Source organism: Trachypithecus francoisi, unplaced genomic scaffold, assembly GCF_009764315.1.
Source record: "Trachypithecus francoisi isolate TF-2019V2 unplaced genomic scaffold, Tfra_2.0 Lachesis_group7, whole genome shotgun sequence".
In the NCBI taxonomy this organism is placed as follows: Eukaryota; Metazoa; Chordata; class Mammalia; order Primates; family Cercopithecidae; genus Trachypithecus; species Trachypithecus francoisi.
The window spans coordinates 29,420,160-29,440,037 of NW_022681472.1; the positions used below are offsets into that span (position 1 = coordinate 29,420,160).

The 19,878-nt window shown below is 41.6% G+C and overlaps 1 protein-coding gene across 2 annotated transcripts in view; it reads right to left on the reverse strand.

Moving 5' to 3' along the window:
* UBE2W (ubiquitin conjugating enzyme E2 W) overlaps nt 1-11,190 on the reverse strand; it is a 74,298-nt gene extending 63,108 nt beyond the window's left edge. Inside the window, exons 1-2 of one of the 2 annotated variants that reach the window (XM_033202826.1) lie at nt 11,088-11,150; nt 1,641-1,673 (exon numbers count right to left, since the gene is read on the reverse strand). In XM_033202826.1, coding sequence (XP_033058717.1) covers nt 1,641-1,673; nt 11,088-11,102 — 48 coding nt within the window. In that variant the 5' untranslated portion in view covers nt 11,103-11,150. Of the gene's footprint in view, nt 1-1,640; nt 1,674-11,087 lie in introns of both variants that reach the window. The other variant, XM_033202825.1, reaches the window with a different exon arrangement.
* Nucleotides 11,191-19,878: the final 8,688 nt, after the last annotated feature.

Genomic DNA, 19,878 nt, shown 5'->3' on the forward strand with positions numbered 1-19,878 from the left:
AGTCCTGTGAGACTGAATGCTTAACTCTGGTTAGTGCTAGAAATGAATTATAGAACACCGAGCTGGTGTTGAAAAATTGCTTGGTGTGAAAAAAAAAAAAAAAACCCACATATCTGGTGTCAGAAAAAGAGAATCAAGTGTTGTGGGCGAGTACAGGAGAAAAATCATTGTTCTTTCTCTACAGACTTAGAAAGTTAAAACACAGAGTTACTGTATGACCATTCGTTCAACATTTATTGAGGTCCTCCTACATGCAAGGTATATAACAAAAACAAATTAAAACACAAGCCTACATAAAAACCTGTACATATATGTTCACAGCATTATTCATACTAACTAAAAAGGGGAAACAATCCAAACTGTCAATTAATCCATTGATGAATGAAAACAGGAAACCCAAATATCTGATATTTAAATAACTGGTGAATGGATAAACTGTGGTATAACCAAAAAATGGACCATTACTTGGCTACACAAAGGAATGAAGTATTCATACAAGATACAACATGGATGAACCTCAGAAACATTATGAACTGGGCATGGTGGCTCAGGCCAGTAACTGCAACACTTTGGGAAGCCCAGGGAGAAGGGCTGCTGAGACTGGAAGTTTCAAAATCAGCCTGGGCAACACAGTGAAACTGTCTATATAAAAATTTTCTTAAGGCCAGGTGCAGTAGCTCACGCCTGTAATCCCAGCACTCTAGGAGGCCGAGGCAGGAGGATCATGAGGTCTAGGAGTTCGAGACCAGCCTGGCCAACAAGGTGAAACCCCATCTCTACAAAAATACAAAAATTAGCTGTGCACAACGGCTCACACCTGTAATCCCAGCACTTTAAGAGGCCGAGACAGGTGGATCTCTTGAGGTCAGGAGTTAGAGACCAGATTGGCCAACATGGTGAAACCACGTCTTACTAAAAATACAAAAAAAAGTATAGCCAGGTATGGTGGCTCATGCCTGCAGTCCCAGCTACTCGGGAGGCTGAGGCAAAAGAATCGCTTAAACCTGGGAGGCAGAGGTCGCAGTGAGCTGAGATAGTGCCACTGCACTCCAGTCTGGGAGACAGAGCAAGACTCTGTCTTGGGGGTGGGGCGGGCAGGGACTACAAAAATTAGCCAGGTATGGTGGTGCATGCCTGTAGTACAGCTACTAGGGAGGCTGAGGCAGGAGGATCGCTTGAACCCAGGAGGCAGAGGTTGCAGTGAGCCTATGGTGCCACTGCACTCCAGCCTGAGCGACAAAATGAGACCCTGTCTCACCTATCTCAAACAAACAGCTAAGTGAAAGAAGCCAGGCACAAAAGGTTATATATAATTCCACTCACAAAATACCCAGAATAGACCAATCCAGAGACGAAAAATAGATGAGTGGTTTCCAGACACTGGGAAAAGGGGGAAATAGGGAGTGACTGCTAATGGATAAGGAGTTTCTTTCTGGGGTGATGAAAACGTTCTGCAAACAGCAGTGATGGTTCTGAATATATTAAAAACCACTGAATTGTACACTTTAAAAGGGTAAGTTTTATGATATGTGGATATTTCTATTAGAAGAAAAAATGTGCATTAAAAGGATGTTAAAAGCTCACAATTTTATTTGACTAATTCTCAAGTTTTGAAGAGGATTGGCAAAAAACACACTTACTGGAAACCATACTTCCACCCTCCTTCCTGTGGTCTGAAAATACAAAGAAAGACCTCATGTAACACATGTTCATAAAGGAAATCTATTTTTTCCATTGATAGCTAGTACAAGGACCAGAAATCAGAAAAAAAAAAAAAAAAAAAAAAGCATCTAGTAGAGTTGGCTTAAAATGGGAAGTGTAGGGCATTAAAAGATAACTCACTAATTCCAAAGATCTAGGAAATGAAATAACCTATTTATCATCCCTATTTTATGTTTGGGGGGTGGGAGGTTACACAGCTATTAAGCAACAAAACTAGAATTCAAACCCATGGTCATCTGATTCCAAAAGCTGTGCTTATTCATTTATTCAACATTTACTGAACCCTTCTACATGTCAGGCACTAGGTTACATCCAAGAAAATAGTAAATAAGCTAATAAATAAATAATAGCCAAAGGTATGAAGAATTTATCAAGGTAAAGGAAATTATTAGTGCTAGGATGGGAGAGCTATTTTATATTGGGTGGTCAGAAAGGGCTCTCTTTATATATATATAAAAAAAGATATTTGAGGCCGGGTGCGGTGGCTCAAGCCTGTAATCCCAGCACTTTGGGAGGCCGAGACGGGCGGATCACGAGGTCAGGAGATCGAGACCATCCTGGCTAATACGGTGAAACCCCATCTCTACTAAAAAATACAAAAAACTAGCCGGGCGACGAGGCGGGCGCCTGTAGTCCCAGCTACTCGGGAGGCTGAGACAGGAGAATGGCATGAACCCGGGAGACGGAGCTTGCAGTGAGCTGAGAGCCGGCCACTGCACTCCAGCCTGGGCGGCAGAGCAAGACTCCGTCTCAAAAAAAAAAAAAAAAGATATTTGAACAAAGCTCTGAGTGAAAAGAAAGAAAGAAAAAAAAAAAAAGGAAGCCATCCAGATGTGTGAGAAGAGCATTCCAAATAGAGAAAATAACAAGCAGGAGTAGCAAGAAGGCCAATAAGGCTACAGAGACAGGAGTACCTGGGAGAGGTTAAGGCCTCCTAGGCCATAACATGAAATTTGGATTATATTCTGAGGAAGAGAGGGAAGCCATAGTAGGATTATGAGTGAAATGACATGACTTTTGTTTTGAAAGAATATATTGGGAATCTAAAGGGATAAGTAAACAGATGAGGGCAGAAGTAGCAAAACCAGTATGACACTGCTAATATAATCCAGGCAAGAAATGAGGATGTCAACTGTATTTACATCAGGAATTCAAAAAAACAGTTGATTCCGGATATATTTTGAAAGCAGAGTGGATGGAAATTTGCTAATGATTTGCTAATGGTTTGACTATAGGGTAGAATGAACCCAAGGTTTCTGGCTGAGCAAATGGAATGAGGCTGCCCATATACCAACATGGGAAATACTATAGAAAACAAGTTTGGGTAAGGTAAATAAAAAACACAGTTTTATATGTTTACCTATCTGCTAATCTGTTTTTGTCTTACCCACTACACTCCATACTGATTTTTGTGCAATATAGCTTTTTAAAAAGTAGTGAAACAGGACTTGAATCTGGGTCTTTTGATTATAGAGCCTGCGTTATCTCTAATGAAGTTTTACCAAAGCTGCTAAATGAAGGTAGAGTCTTTTCTTAGAATAAAACACCTCAAAACCATGCACTGTTTCTTGGTGATCCAAGAACTACATTCACAAATAAAGGCTTTCAAATGAGGACATTTTAATACCTGACAAACATGAACAAGTATTTTGCAGATACTACTCATAATGAAGCAGACAGCAATGACATAAAGATGGAATAAAATTCATCTAACAAATGCTCAATTTAGGTAAATACTAAGGAGAACTATATTTTCAGAGAGATCCCAGATCATCCCACTTTATATTTTATTTTTATATATATTTTTTGAGACAGGGTCTCACTCTGTTGCCCAGGCTGGAGTGCAGTGGTACCTTATTATTTTTATATAAATTTTTTGAGACAGGGTCTCGCTCTGTCACCCATGCTGGAGTACAGTGGCACAATCCTGGCTCGCTGCAGCCTCGAACTCCCTGAGCTCAGGTGATCCTCCTACCTCAGCTCCCCAAGTAGCTGGGACCACAGGCATGTGCCACCACAGCCAGCTAATTTTTGTCCCACGCTGGGATCACCCCACCTTAAAAATTCTCCTTGATAACGAAGATTATCTTTGAAGGCCAGGCATGGTGGCCAGCCTTCAAGGATAATCTGACATTACTTTCTGCTTTAGATTTCCTGCTTCATGAAGGCAGGAAAAAATACTTTCCCTCTATCTCTTCAATGTGCACATAGTGACTGCAGTAAATATTTGTCCATTACTTAACACTTCAAAAAGCATTCCTAAATAGCAAATTCTGCATTAGTTTAATTCTATTTTAGGTCAGTCTATTAAGCAATTCTATGATAGTAAGCTTCAGTACCTATAAAGGGATAATTTAAAATTCATATTTATATAATGCACCAAAAAAGTGGCTTATTTTCCTGCTGCGTGTGTTTGCCATAAGTTTAATGTTCTTCACAGTATCTTCATATTCTTTATAAAAGAGGAAGTCAACTAACCTAATTTCATTCTAATAGAGACGTAGCAGTAACTTCTGATAAGTACGTACTTATTTGGAAAGTGACTTACTCAAAATTACATAGTAACTGAGTAGTGAAGCTAGGATTAGAAACTAAGCTCTGAAATCTGTTGATGCTGTGAAGATGTAAGCAATGAACACAGTTTGGCATCATAGAGAAATCATTGGTGTAATTACATAACTTTTCAGTCAAGAATTAAGCATTTACTGAACTATTTATAGTTTTTATAGCTAAGAAAATAAGAAGAAATATTCCTGAGTTTATAATACAAGGTTACTTTATATTTCAGATTTTAAAAAGATGTTCTCATGTGTATACTTTTCTACTAAGTAAAATTATAATGGTAAATTTTTACTGTTCAAAGATAATCCTTTTTCTTTTTTTTTTGAGCCAGAGTCTCACTTTGTCACCCATGCTGGAGTGCAGTGGCATGATCTCGGCTCACTGCCAGGCGTCTCCACCTCCTGGGCTCAAGGGATTCTCCTGCCTCAGCCTCCAAATAGCTGGGATTACAGATGTGCTCTACCACGCCTGGCTAATTGTTTTTGTATTTTTAGTAGAGACTAGGTTTCACCATGTTGGCCAGGCTGGTCTCGATCTCTTGATCTCAGGTGATCCGCCCAACTAAGCCTCCCAATGTGCTGGGATTACAGGCTTGAGCTACCATGCCCAGCCCATTTTCTAACTTTTCATTATGTTGTAACCCTTTCATAATGACATCATTAAACAGATATGGTATCGTCAAGGCAACATGAATTCTGTAATAGTAATGTCTTAAGGGTCCATATTCCATTTCTCTAAATCACTATAACCAATTATTTGAGTAAAGAGCTGTGGGCTGGGGGCAATGGCTCATCCTGTAATAATCCCAGCACTTTAGGAGGCCAAGATGGACAGATGGCTGAGTCCCGGAGTTCAAGGCCAACTTGAGCAACAGGGCAAAAACCCATCTCTACAAAAAATACAAAAATTAGCCAGGCATGGTGGCGTGTCTATAGTCCCAGCTGCTTGGGCATCTGAAGTGGGAGGATCACCTGAGCCTGGGAGGACAAGGGTCCAGTAAGCCAAGACCGTGTCACTGCACTCCAGCCTGGGTGACAGACTGAGACCCTATTTCAGAGAGAAAAAATTTTTAAAGTTGTGAATAATCCAAAATAATGCATTATTTCTAAGTCTGAAAATAAGCACACATTCATACTTTATCTCCTGTTATTAAATCTCAACCTCCTTCCATCCCGCCAAATTGACAGTTAATAGTCTAAGACCCAGCTAGGTAAGAGAGGAAGTTAAAGGCAGAAAATTCACAAGGGTAATTCAACTGACCATTTCTCTCAATTATACCACTGTTTTTAGAGTTGACAAACATCAACTACTATGCACTGACTTTCTAAGATCTTAAGACACAACGTAACAGGAGGCTGTATCTAAAATTAACAATTCTGGCCGGGCACGGTGGCTCACTCCTGTAATCCCAGCACTTTGGGAGGCCAAGAAAGGCAGATCACGAGGTCAGGAGATCGAGACCATCCTGGCTAACACAGTGAAACTCCATTTCTATTAAAAAAAAATACACACACACACACACAAAAATCGGCCAGGGGTGGTGGTGCACACCTGTGGTCCCACTACTCGGGAGGCTGAGGCAGAAGAATGGCATGAACCCGGGAGGCGGAGCTTGTAGTGAGCCCAGATCACGCCACTGCACTCCAGCATGGACGACAGGGCGAAACTTTGTCTCAAAAAAAAAAAAAAATTCTAGAATGTCAAATTAGAAAAGTATACAGGGTATACATTAAAATTGCTAACTCAGGCTGAGAAGTCTGAAGCAGTTAAATTCTAAAATCAGAAATTATATCCAGGAGGTCAAGTATTTCATAACATTAATCCACAGGAAAGAAAAAAAGGTTATAAAATAAAAAAAAAAAGCATTTAACAACAACAAAAAAATACAATTTAAGGATTCACCTGAGAAAAGAATACCTCAATACTGCTACACTTTCAAAAATGTTTAGAATCACATAAAAATTCACTTCAATAAAATAATGCTTCTGTAGTTTGGAAATGAAAGTTTCTACCAAATATTCAGAGTCCCTAATATGCTAAAACTAAAAATTTGCTACAAGAAACTTTCCACGTAATATTTTAAGATTTTTAGGGTGTGGTGGCTCATGCCTGTAATCCTAGCATTTTGGGAGGCCGAGATGGTAGATCACGAGGTCAGCAGATCGAGACCATCCTGGCGAACACAGTGAAACCCTGTCTCTACTAAAAATACAAAAAAGGTGGGCGCCTGTAGTCTCAGTGCTGCTTAGGAGGCTGAGGCAGGAGAATGTGGTGAATCCGGGAGGCGGAGCTTGCAGTGAGCCGAGATTGTGCCACTGCACTCCAGCCTGGGCGACAGAGTGAGACTCCGTCTCAAAAAAAAAAAAAAAAGATTTTTAGAATTACCAAAATTAAATGTAGATCTGTTTAACTCCTGTCAATTTTAGGTATCACCACAAATACAACATTCTCTTAATAATGATTTCTTAAGGCTGGGCACATTGGCTCACACCTGTAATCCCAGGATTTGGGGAGGCCAAGGCAGGTGACTGCTTGAGCCCAGGAGTTCCAGACCAGCCTGGGCAACACGGTGAAACCTGTCTCTACAAAATACAAAAACCCGTAGTCACAGCTACTCAGGAGGCTGAGATGGAAGGATCACTTGAGCCCAGGGAGGTTGAAACTGCAGCACGCCAAGACTGTGCCACTGCACTCCAGTCTGGGTGACACAGTGAGACCCTGTCTCCAAAAAAGAAAAGGTTTCTTAAAATGTAATTTAACTGTAATCTTACTTAGTGATACATTACTTTTTTTTCTAGGAAGAAATAGGAAGGAAAAGAAAAACAGAAAACGAGTAAAGAATGTCTCAAAGGGATCACGTAAGTCTGAAAACCATTGTCTTGAATTGTATATGGCAGAACTCTAGCAATCTGAGGGAGCAGAGCGTCTCCAGCATTTACAGGTGTGCCAGGATATTGATCTCCCATCCCAGGAGTTTCATGAGGAGCTGCCTGCCAGGTGCTTCTAGCCTCCCAATTTCATCATCTACTTTAGTGTACTACTCGAAACTTACTTTCTATGTGGACAGAACCTAAAAGATGGTTGAGATGCACTGACAGAATACATTAAAGCAGTTACTAGCTCAACTTTAAATACATACTCTCCAATAAGAAATTCAAAGTCTTACTTGTTTTACTGCATTGATCCTAAAGACTATTTAATTTTTATCAAGTAATGAAATCCCATGTTACATGTATATAATATGGCATTAAAAAAAATACAGTTCCTGGCCGGGCGCGGTGGCTCAAGCCTGTAATCCCAGCACTTTGGGAGGCCGAGACGGGCGGATCACGAGGTCAGGAGATCGAGACCATCCTGGCTAACACGGTGAAACCCCGTCTCTACTAAAAAAATACAAAATTAGTCGGGCGAGATGGCGGGCGCCTGTAGTCCCAACTACTCGGGAGGCTGAGGCGAGAGAATGGCGTAAACCCGGGAGGCGGAGCTTGCAGTGAGCTGAGATCTGGCCACTGCACTCCAGCCTGGGCGACAGAGCGAGACTCCGTCTCAAAAAAAAAAAAATACAGTTCCTCTTACAGCTTAAGTAACTCCTTCAGCAGCAGCAACATCCTGGTGTGGGTAAGACAAAGAAATCTACTAAAAGCTTCTTGAGTAAGGACATGGTCATTCCATGTTACAGTTTATTTCTTCCTAATCGAAATCCCCAAATGATCAATTTCCTAGCCTTCCATGTTTTTTCTCCACTGCACTATCACCTTCTAATATAATAACACACTTGACCAGGTGCAGTGGCTCACACTTGTAATCCTAGCACTTGGGGAAGCCGAAGCGAGTGGATCACCTGAGGTCAGGAGTTCAAGACCAGCCTGGCCAACACAGCGAAACCCAGTCTCTACGAAAAACACAAAAAAATTACCTGGTCGTGGTGGCCAGCACCCATAAGCCCAGCTACTCAGGAGGCTGAGTAGGAGAATTGCTAGAACCCTGGGAGCGGAGGTTGCAGTGAGCCGTGATCGCACCACTACACTCCAGAATGGGCAACACAGCAAGACTCCATCTCAACACAGAAAACAAAAAACAATTAACTTAAATATGTTGTTATTATCTGTCTCTTCTTACCAGACTATTTATTATTAAATCCATGGAGGCAAAAATCTTGTTCACTTTTGTTCATTGCTATAACCGTGGCACCTAGATAAGTGTCTGACACACAGAGGGCCCCCAAAAGGTAACTGGTTCAGTGAATAAACAAATTTGATAATTTGATTGAAGATTTATATATAATCTAGTTGTCTTAAAAGAGCCAGATGTTGCCATTAAGATAGTCAGGATATAAATTCTGTACAACAAAGATACAGAATAACCACACAGAAAGTAGGGTTGTCTTTCAAAAAGCTTGACTTATATATATTTAAATATTCTTAAAGATACTACCAAAAAATCTGCACTATTTTAAAATACAAACAAAAGGAAAAGACTTTTTATTTTAATAAAAAGAGTTAAGCATCCGTTTTCCATTCCTCTAACCAGAAAATACAGAAGAATAGAGAGTGATAAGATTTAGATGGAACAAGGTGAAGGAAAAACTTAAAAGAGTGATAAGACAGTCTGAGGTAATACTTAGGGCACAGAAAAATGCACTATTGCACTATCAATCAAGAATTTGTTTCCACTGCATAAGACATCATGTAGGCCGGGCACAGTGGCTCACATCTGTAATCCCAGCACTTTGGGAGGCCGAAGTGGGCAGATCACCTGAGTTCGGGAGTTCAAGTCCAGCCTGACCAACATGGAGAAACCCCCGTCTCCACTAAAAATACAAAATTAGCTGGGCGTGATGGCGCATGCCTGTAATCCCAGCCACTCGGGAGGCTGAGGCAGGAGAATCACTTGAACCCGGGAGGCGGAGGCTGCAGTGAGCCGAGATCGCCCGATTGCACTCCAGCCTGGACACCAAGAGTGAAACTCCGTCTCAAAAAAAAAAAAAAAAAAGACACCATGTAAAGTTCAACATTACCAACCTCTCTCTTACAAACAAATCTGCCTTTTCCAGATACTAAATCTAACCAGATGGCACACTACGTTCTCTTGTCAAATATTATCACAAGTGTTGTGGATTTTAATCTTAATTTTTACCCTCAAATAATGTTTTAATCTTAATACAGATAATAATCTTAAACTTGTCATAAAAAATGTTTTAATCTTAACACAGATAAAAATCTTTAAGTGGTCATGTAGCCTATTGCATCTACTGTTCAACTAGCATTCCACAGTTCCTTTTTTTGGCCTCAAATGACGAAACTTCTCTAACGTCTCTGGGGAGACTAGTGTAAAGTATAATGTTTCCTGAAATTGTTCCTGTTTTTTTCCCTGCACCATTCGTGACATCTCTTCAACTAGAAATGTTACATAAAACTTTTCTGTCTGCAGGCAAGTCCAGAGGGAGAAGCAAAGGTAAAGAGAATATTGTAAGGAAAACAGGTTGAAATAACATAAAAGCACAGGAGTAAATGTGAAGCAAAGATATATTTGTACAAAAGAGGAAGAAGTTGCAGAAAAGGGAAGAAAAACACTTTTAGCAGAGAAAAGAAAAAAAATGGAGGAGGAACAGAGACTTGCTTCTTCCAGAAACAAAAGCAAAAAACACTTCTAAGAAAACGTGGTCTCCTTACCCAAGGGGATATGATTAAAACGCTAAAGAGTATTCAGCTGACACTCCTATTGAGTGTTCTACTTTCTCTTCCAATGTCTTTGATACCGCTAGTCTTCACCTATGAATTAAATGCAGGCTATAGATAACGCAGCCAATCTCTACAAAACTACAGTTGTGGTTGCCATCTTTGCCTGAAAACAAAAAAACAAAAAACCCACAACTCCCTGAATTCTAGAAAAAGGAGTAAATTAAGTTGGAAAGCCAGAAAACCACGCCTTGCTAAGTCGGGTGGATATGGCAGAGGTTAACAAACGCCTCCTACCAAACTAAGGTTCCACTAAAGGTCTGCAAATAAGGGCAAAGAGATGTATAGCCTTATCGCGACCGCAAGGGTGGGGCCTTGTAGGGGGAAACAAAATCGAGGGCGAGCTATCCGGAAAGGTTTAAGGGGGCTGAGGACTTGGCTCTCGGGAGATCGCCCATCAGGCGGTGGACTTGGGGCAGCTTCGAGAAGAAGGAGACACTGGACTGCTGAAGGAATGTCCGCGAGAATGCCGAGGCTGATGGAAAGAGAAGATACCCACGGGCACAGGATTGAGTCAAAGGGAAGAAGAGAGAGACGGGGCCAAGCAGTCTGGGGGACCCGGCGTGGGAGGCCGGAGCAGAGGCCGCTAAGCGCCGTCCGCAGCCAGCTGCTTTCTCCGGAGACGCCTTCTCGGCTCCCCCACACTCAGCCCCTCGCCGCCCCTGCCCCGGCAACAACCGCGGGCGCAGCTGTTTCCGTCGGGCCAGGGACAGCGGGGGTAAAGGCAACCCTAGGACTGGCGGGCAGCAGACTGGCAGCGGCCGTGTGTGTGTGTGCGGGGAGCCGATTCTGAGGCTGCCAACACCAGACTTCGCCCTTTCTCCCTCAAGCCTCCTTTATCACCCAACTTCCCGGTCGGCTGGTGTCCGCTTCGACCGACGGATACCGCACCCCCCCGCCGCCTCTTACCCCTCCCCCGACACCCCGAGCTGAAGGAAAACAAGCCACCCAGGCCGATCCCGAACCCGCCCGGGTGTCCCCGAATCGCGGACGCCACCCCCGCCCGAACGCTGGCACTCTCTCGGCGGCTCCCTGGCCCGCCCAGATGCAGCAAACTCCTCTCACCTGCATTGACGCCATGATGGAACCATCCCCGCAAGACCGGCGAGGCCAGAGACGCAGGGGGAGGAGCTGCCGTGCTCGCGTCACGCCACGGGGGCTCAACATCCCGGGCGCGGAGGCGGGGCCTACGATGGGAAGGGGATGGCGCGAGGGGATTGGCTGGCGCGCAGGGCGGACGGGAGGAGGGGCTAGGGGGCGGGGCGAGGACGCGGTAAATGGCGCTCCGAGTACCTTCGGTCTCAGTTCAGCTATCCGCTCCCGCGTCGGGTTTCCGTTTACTCTGGTTACTGAGGAGTTTTGACCCGGCTACGGTTGTTTTCTTCTTGTGTACCGCATAATCCTGATGCCGTCCGGATCAGCTCAGTTTTTTGTCTGTTTCATTTTGTTTTTCCAACCACAGCTGTGCGATTCACAGATTTTTCTCTTGGGATGTGTTTTCCATACCGTCAAGCCCACTCTGAGAGCCTTGGGGCCCCATAAAACTTCCCGCGCAGCTGCTTTCTGGTCTTTGTAGACCTGGAAAGCTTCTTGTATTCTTAATCTGGGGAAGAGAGACATAGGTTTCCTTGTACAACGGGATGAGGATTTAAGAGCAAAACGACACTGATATTTTAAAGGCGAGGGTATTTAGATTTGTGGAGCTGAAACTTGCCTGAAAGGGGAGAGAAAATTTGGAAGTTTGTTGTGTGCAGTTTCTGCCCCTTACCCCAGCCCTTCAGTTTTAAACTTCGCATGTATCAACAATAGTTACGGTTGTTGCGGCAGTCTAAATTTGATTATCAGAATTGACCCTAGACATGAATTTTTTAAAATATACCAATGTCGTGTTGTATACACTTAGACCATTATGTCCAGACTTCTCTTAAGCCTATTTCGTGGTGGGCAGTTTTGTGGTCATTTAGGGATGAACTTGGGTAGGGAAAGCTGAGCATACATAATTTATTTTAGGAATGCACCAGTTCTGCCAACATTTATCAGAAGTCACGTTTTTAAAAAGCTATTCTGGAACTGAAGATGTCATTGGTTTATAAGAGGAAAATGGAAGCCAAAAGCTTGCACCTCATGCTCTATCTTTAAAAATTAAGGTGGCAGACACAATGAGTAGAAGGCTTTTATGTTACCAGAATGAAGGCTTAAAATCTGTCATTTTATTGACTCGGCTTTCTTTTTAGCAATTTCTTTAAGATATAAAAGCAATGTAGAATATCACTCTTTCACACTCTTAAAATAGATTACGTTCTCTGGAACTTCTCTAATCTGAAATGTGTTCAAAAAGGAAAAAGATCTTTAAAATACGCCACTTAGTCTATGGCATAATATTAAACACTACTCATCACTAGAGAAGATATGGTGGTATACCCTCCCCTCTCTCAGATGTCCACCCTAATGCCAGAAATGAGCAGAGTTTCCCTTTGTTGTGCAAAATGACTGTGTCCTTGAGGGATGTTTGGATGCTCTTGGTAAACCGGAATCAACCAGAAGCATATCCGGTGTTAGTCCTGTTGTGTCATCAACATTACAACAGTGAGGAAACCCACGTATCCCAGTGAAAGGAAAACTTAAAGAAGTTTCCAGTATATTTTCTTTGAGATGTCTTTATTTCTATGACCTCAGAAGATCAGGTTTTACTGTCCAGGGTTCACTTTGCCTAAAAGCTGATTGTTCCTATGGAAAAAGTAGGGTCGGATGACCCTACAAACAAAGCATTATGACATCGTCAGAGCCAACAACCTGCCATAACAGATACTAATGAGGAAAAAAGAGGTTACAAGAATTCTGACACTCATCACAGTGGAACCAGTATCTAGTCCCTTGGGTTTCATATATGTTAGAAGTATCTTCACAAGAGGGAAAGGTCAATGCCAGTAATATCCTTTCTAGGTAATACTAAATAGCACATAATAACCTGTCTTCTTTTTTTTTTTTTTTTTGAGACGGAGTCTCACTCTGTCACCCAGGCTGGAGTGCAATGGCGCGATCTTGGCTCACTGCAACCTCCGCCTCCCAGGTTCAAGTGATTCTCCTCTCTCAGCCTCCCAAGTAGGTGGGATTACAGGTATACACCACCACACCCAGCTGATTTTTTGTAATTTTTTGTATCTTTAGTAGAGATGAGGTTTCACCATGTTGGCCAGGCTGGTCTTGAACTCCTGACCTCGTAATCCACCCGCCTCAGCCTCTCAAAGTGCTGGGATTACAGGTGTGAACCACTGCGCCCAGCCATTCTTTTGTTAATATTTAATTAAAAAGATCACGACATAGGAGCCAAAATAGTGACTTACAGATGGCGTGAGGAGTATATAATTATCTCCAGTGAGCATATAATGTTAATATCTAAAACACTATTATGCAATGTTTGAAGACTAGGCTCATATCTCTACGGAGCAAGCGTTACTATCATTACTATCAGATAGGCAAAAGTTAAAATGTCTGACAGGATAATGCCAGTGCACTCCAGTGTAGGTGACAGAGGAAGACCCTGTTGTCTCAAAAAAAAAATCTGACAATACCAAAAGTGAGAGAGGAAGTGGAGCTCTCATAAACTCTATAGGAGTGACACTGGTGCAATCACTTTGGAAAACAGTTCACAGTTCAGCAATAATGAAGTTAAAGTTTCCCATATCCTTAGTGGATCTTCTCAATAACATCATATGTAATTTTATATATATATATATATATATATATAAATACAAATACAAATATATATATATATATATTTGTATTTTTAGTAGAGACGGGGTTTCGTCTGGTCTCGAACTCCTGGCCTCAAGTGATCCACCTGCCTTGGCCTTCCAAAGTGCTGGGATTACAGGCCATGCTTGGCCACGTAAGAGATATATTGAGCAAATGCATATGTTAACATTGTTTGGATCTAGATTCAAACAAACTGTAAAAAAGATATTTTTGAGACACCTGGAGAAAATTAAATATAGAGTAGATATTAGAAGATATTAAGGAATTGTTATTTTTGTTAGATTTGATAATGATGTTCACTTTTTCATTTCCACAGCAATTAGAAATGACCATCAGTTTACAAGGAGGAGATTCTCCCTCATCTCACAAACTACCTGCATCTCCACTTCCCTGGAAGAAAAAAAAAAAACAAAACAGAAAACTGGACATCCCTGAGCTGTGCATGTGCCTGAGATCTTCCCTTCCAAGGTAAAGAGAGAGCCTGAGACAGGTCTACATTAGCATTTGGACTTTCTGCTAGTAAAGAAAAGGGAATATGGGAAACTAAATAGTAACATTAAAGGACCTACAAAGGGACTACTGGGTAAATGCTACAAAGAATAATGTAATGTGATTGATGAATGCTTTTGTTCTAGTGATTTATTAAACTGGAAAGTCAGAAGCAGTCCTGTGAACATTTGTTTGTTGAAGCATGAAAAGGCAGAGCTGACAAGTCCTTGCTTGAGTCTATGCCTCCACCTAGTAGTTTGTTCTTAGTCTCCTAGGGGCTGATCTCAGCAGAGAAATGGAGACAGTTCAGTCACCAACAGTTTGTTACTGGATTTTGGAAAAGACACCAAACTAAGAATCCAAGGCTTGTATTCTTATCTTAGCTCTGTCATTAACAAGCTTGGGTAAGGCTTCTAATCTTTCTGGGTTTCTTTCCTCATCAATAAAATGAGCAAGTCAGACTGCATAATCTTTATGGTTTCTTCCACATTTCAAATTCTGTGCGTCTATTAGAGAGAATCAAAATTGTACATGATTTGTCTAAAATACCATGTTAAAAAGTCTAACATAAAATGCAATGGGAATTACATACCATTTTGAGTTTAAAAATCACTTTTGTAAATATATTAAGGAATGAACTTGGCTTCATTGCAATTTATGTAGAACTACTGGGAAGTGGAGGGGGTTTGGTTAACAATTTTAAAATGCTAATGCAATCCAGTCAAAATATAGATGGGATTTCATAAAGTAGCAAAAATTCTATATTCATAATTCAGAGTGATAACAAATGCATATCTATAAAGCAAAGAGTATTTTTAAAAATAATTTTAAATCCCAACCAGTCATTTCATTTAAGTCTTCTAATAAAGGATGAAGAAAATGAACAAAATAACAATGGTTTGTACATGTGACTTATTTTGAGTGTAACTTATTCTACATGTCAAAAACAGTTGATTTATATACCTATATAGTTTGCAAAGAAAATTGTCTACCAGGAAAAGTTTTACTTTATTCCCCCATTTTTACCCTTCTCTAGCAAGAGTTCTTTTATCCATGTCTGCAGCCCTTGATATTCCCTGCTTATTTCTCACCTAGACCTCTTACCAGACATGTTCATAGCAAGCCATTACTTGAAAAGACTGTGGTTTCTTTTTCTTTTTATTTTTTTTTGACATGGATCTCATTAAAAATCAAATGAAAGCCATGGACCCACTCCACAAACAAATACATATATCCATGAAAATTTGTATTTCAGGAAGTTACCGGACCCTTAGAAGTTCATCCATCAGGGTCAGGCATGGTGGCTCATGCCTATAATCCCAGCATTTTGGGATGGTGAGGCAGGAGGATCACTTGTGCCCAGGAATTTGAGACTAGCCTGGGCAAAATAGCGAGACCCCATCTCTACAAAAAAATTAGCTGGGCATGGTGGTGCATGCCTACTACCTGGGAGGCTGAGCTGAGAGGATCACTTGAGCCAAGGTCGTCAAGGCTGCAGTGAACTGTGATCATGCTACTATGCTCCAGCCTAGGTGAGAGTGAGGCCCTGTCCCCCAATCCCCCCAAAAAAGTTTATCCATCAGATCAGCAGCAGAGGTATATAAACCTCAAGATAAGGCAGGACTTGGTGGCTCACACCTGTAATCCCAGCACTTTGGGAGGCTGAGGGGGGCAGATCACCTGAGGTTAGGAGTTCAAGACCAGCCTGGCCAACATGGTGAAACCCTGTCTCTGCTAAAAATACAAAAATTAGCCAGAAGTGGTGGCACATGCCTGTAATCCCAGTTACTTGGGTGGCTAAGGCAGGAGGATAGTTTGAACCCGGGAGGCAGAGGTTGCAGTGAGCCAAGATCATGCCACTGCACTCCAGTCTGAGTGACAGAGGGAGACTCTTTCTCAAAAAAAAAAAAATCACTTTTCCCTTGTACAGAAGCTGGATTTTAGGCCAAGCATGGTGGCTCACATCTGTAATCCCAGCACTTTGGGAGGCCGAGGCAGGCAGATCACTTGAAGTCAGGAGTTTGAGACCAGCCTGGGCAACACACTGAAACCCCATCTCTACTAAAATTACAAAAAATTAGCCAAGCATGGTGAGAGCACTTGTAATGCTAGCTACTCGAGAGGCTGAGACAGGAGAATGGCTTGAACCCAGGAGGCAGAGGTTGCAGTGAGCAAAGATGGTGCCACTGCACTCCAGCCTGGGTGACAGAGTGAGACTCCATCTCAAAACAAAAAACAAACAAAAAAAGCCGGATTATAGGGGGAAAAAAATACAACTTTTCATGAAGAGATGAAGATAGATACCAGCTCAATATCTTGCCCTTCTAAAATTTTCTTTTCTTTTTTTTCTTTCTTTCTTTTTTTTTTTTTTGAGACATAATTTTGTAACACTTGTTCTCTTCTTGTTCAGTTGTTTGTTTTCTGGTCTTCCTGAAAATCAAGATGCTGTGTGAAAAACCCTGGATTGGGAACCAGAAGAGCTGAGTGCTCATCTTGATCCTTCCCAGGAGTGATACTAAACTTGTTTAACAACAGGTGTGGTGCAGGTACCAACCATTCAGAACAAGGCTTCTTATTACCTCTGTGGGGTCCTGAAAAGTCTCTGCTGAGTGGGCTGGGTATCTTTAGTTAGATCATGGGGAATTCCAGGTTTCAGGGGTAGTTGAGAGGCTATGGATAGGAGGTTCTTTGGGAGTCTGAGATCAACAGCAATTTACTCACCACAGTAGAACTATTTTACTGTTTTCTTTTTGATGTGATGGAAATAGCACACCAAATGAGTTGGTCATTTAACTTCTTTAAACTTTAGCTTCCATATTTGTAAAGTGAGAACAAAATTTCCAACACATGGTTTATGGTGGGGTCTAAAAAAGATCATGGATGTGAAGGATCTTTGTGAATTGCATAGCACCACATTGACAAGAAGCGATATCTAATTTTCCTTCCTCATTACTCAGTGCTCTCTGTCCAGTAAGCAGGTGCAATGTTGACTGGAGATAAGGAATAGAGTATATGACAGTGACTGAGAAATACCTCTGCCAATATTCTCAAATTTCATATCACTTATGAACATAGAAGAGTCTGGGCAGGCCAGGCATGGTGGCTCACGCCTGTAATCCCAGCACTTTGAGAGGCCAAGGTGGGTGATCACCTGAGGTCAGGAGTTCAAGACCAGCCTGACTAACATGGACAAACCACGTCTCTACTAAAAATACAAAATTAGCCGGGTGTGGTGGCACGTGCCTGTAATCCCAGCTACTCCGGAGGCTGAGGCAGAAAAATCGCTTGAACCCAGGAGGCAGAGGTTGCAGTGAGCTGAAATCGTGCCACTGCACTCCAGCCTGGGCAATAAGAGGGAAACTCCATTTCAAAAAAAAAAAAAGACCCCATAAAGACCCTCATAATGCCCACTGTGTGAGGCACAGAGGAAAGACAGCTGTCCATGAACCAGTAAGTGAGACCTCATTAGACACTGAACCTTCCAGTGCCTTGATCTTAGATTTCCCAACCTCCAGAACTGTGAGAAATAAGTTTCTGTTGTTTATAGGCTGCCTAGTTGATGGTATTTTGTTATAAAAGCTCAAATGGACTGAGACACTTTGAACAGAGAGCTTGCTATAGACAAAATTTCAAGGTTGGAGCCAGAGCAGTTAGGCAAGAGAAATAAATAAAAGGCATCCAAATTGGAAAAGAGGAAGTCAAATTGTCCCTGTTTGCAGATGACATGATCTTATATATCAATAAAACCTAAAGACTCTACCAAAAAACTCTTAGAACTGGTACATTAAAGTTATAGGACACAAAATAAATATACAAAAATCAGTAGTGTTTCTATACATGAACAATCAACTAGCTGAAAAGGAAGTCAAGAAAGCAATCCCATTTACAGTAGCTACAAAAAATAAAATAAAATACCTGGGAATAAATTTAACCAATGAGTGAGAGGCCTCTACAGGGAAAACTACAAAACACAAACAGAAGAAACTGAAGAGTATACAAACAAATTGAGAGACATCCCATGCTCATGGATCAGAAGAATTAATATTATTGAAATGACCATACTACTCAAAGCAATCTTCAGTGTCAGTGCAATCCCTATCAAAATCCCCACAGGCATTCTTCACAGAAATACGGGGAAAAGCTCTAAAATTTGTATGGAACCACAAAAGACCCCAAATACCAAGGGAATCTTGAGCAAAAAGAACAAAGCTAGAAGTATCCATACTACCAGACCAAAATATACTACAAAGTTGTAGTAATGAAAACAGCATGGTACTGGCATAAAAACAGACACACAGACCAATAGAACAGAATAGAGAACCCAGAAATTAATCCACATACCTACAACCAACTTATTATTGACAAAGGTGCCAAGAATACTCACCAAGGAAAGGTCAGTCTCTTCAGTAAATGGTGCTGGGGAAACTGGATATCCACATGCAAAAAAGTGAAACTAGGCTGGGCACAGTGGTTCACATCTGTAATCCGAGGACTTTGAAAGGGTGAGGCAGGAGGATCAGTTGAGCCCAAGAGTTTGAGACCAGGCTGGGCAACGCAGAGAGACCCTGTCACCACAAAAATAAAAAATCACCCAGGCATGGTGGCACATGTCTGTGGTCTCAGCTTCTTGAGAAGCTGAGGTGGGAGGATGGCTTGGGCCCAGGAAGTTGAGGCTGCAGTGAGCCATGACTGTGCTGCTGCACTCCAGCCTGGGCAACAGAGTGAGAGCCTGTCTCAAAAAGAAAAAGAAAAAAAATACATGAATGAAATTATGAAATTAGATCCCCACCTTTTACCCTATAAAATTAACTCAAAATGGATCAAAGACCAAAATGTAAGATTCAATATCATAAAACTACTAGAAGAAGACATAGTGGAACTGCTTCAGAACATTGGTCTGGGAAAAGGTCTGGGAATTCCCAGAAATTGGTCTGGGAATAAGACCTCAAAAGCACAGGTAACAAAAGCAAAAATAAACAAATGTGATTATATAAACTACAAAGCTTCTGCACAGCAAAGAAAGCAATCAACAGAGTTAAAAGACAACCTACAAAATGGAAGAAAATATTTGCAAACTAATCATTGACAGAGGATTAATATCTGGAATATACAAGAAACAAATTTTTTAACTTAATTTAATTTTATTTTTTGAGACAGGGTCTCACTCTGTCATCCAAGCTGGAGTGTGGTGGCACGATCATGGCTCACCACCCCGACCTCCCAGGGTCAAGCAATCCTCCCACCTCAGCCTCTTGAGTAGCTGAGACTACAGGTGCACACTGCTGCACCTGGCTAATTTTTTTTTTTTTTTTTTTTTTTTGTGGAGACGAGTCTTACTATGTTGCCCAGGCTGATCTTCAGCTCCTTGACACAAGCAATTCTCCTGTCTCAGCCTCCCAAAGTGCTGGGATTATAGGTGTGAGTTACCATGCCCAGCAGAAATGGAAACATCTCAACAGCAAAAAACCCCCAAACAATCTGATTTTTTAAATGAGCAAATGATCTAAACAAACATTTCACAAAAGAAGAAATGGACAACACATATATTAAAAAATGCTCAGCATCATTAATCATCAGGGAAATGCAAATCAAAACCACAAGGAAGTAACAA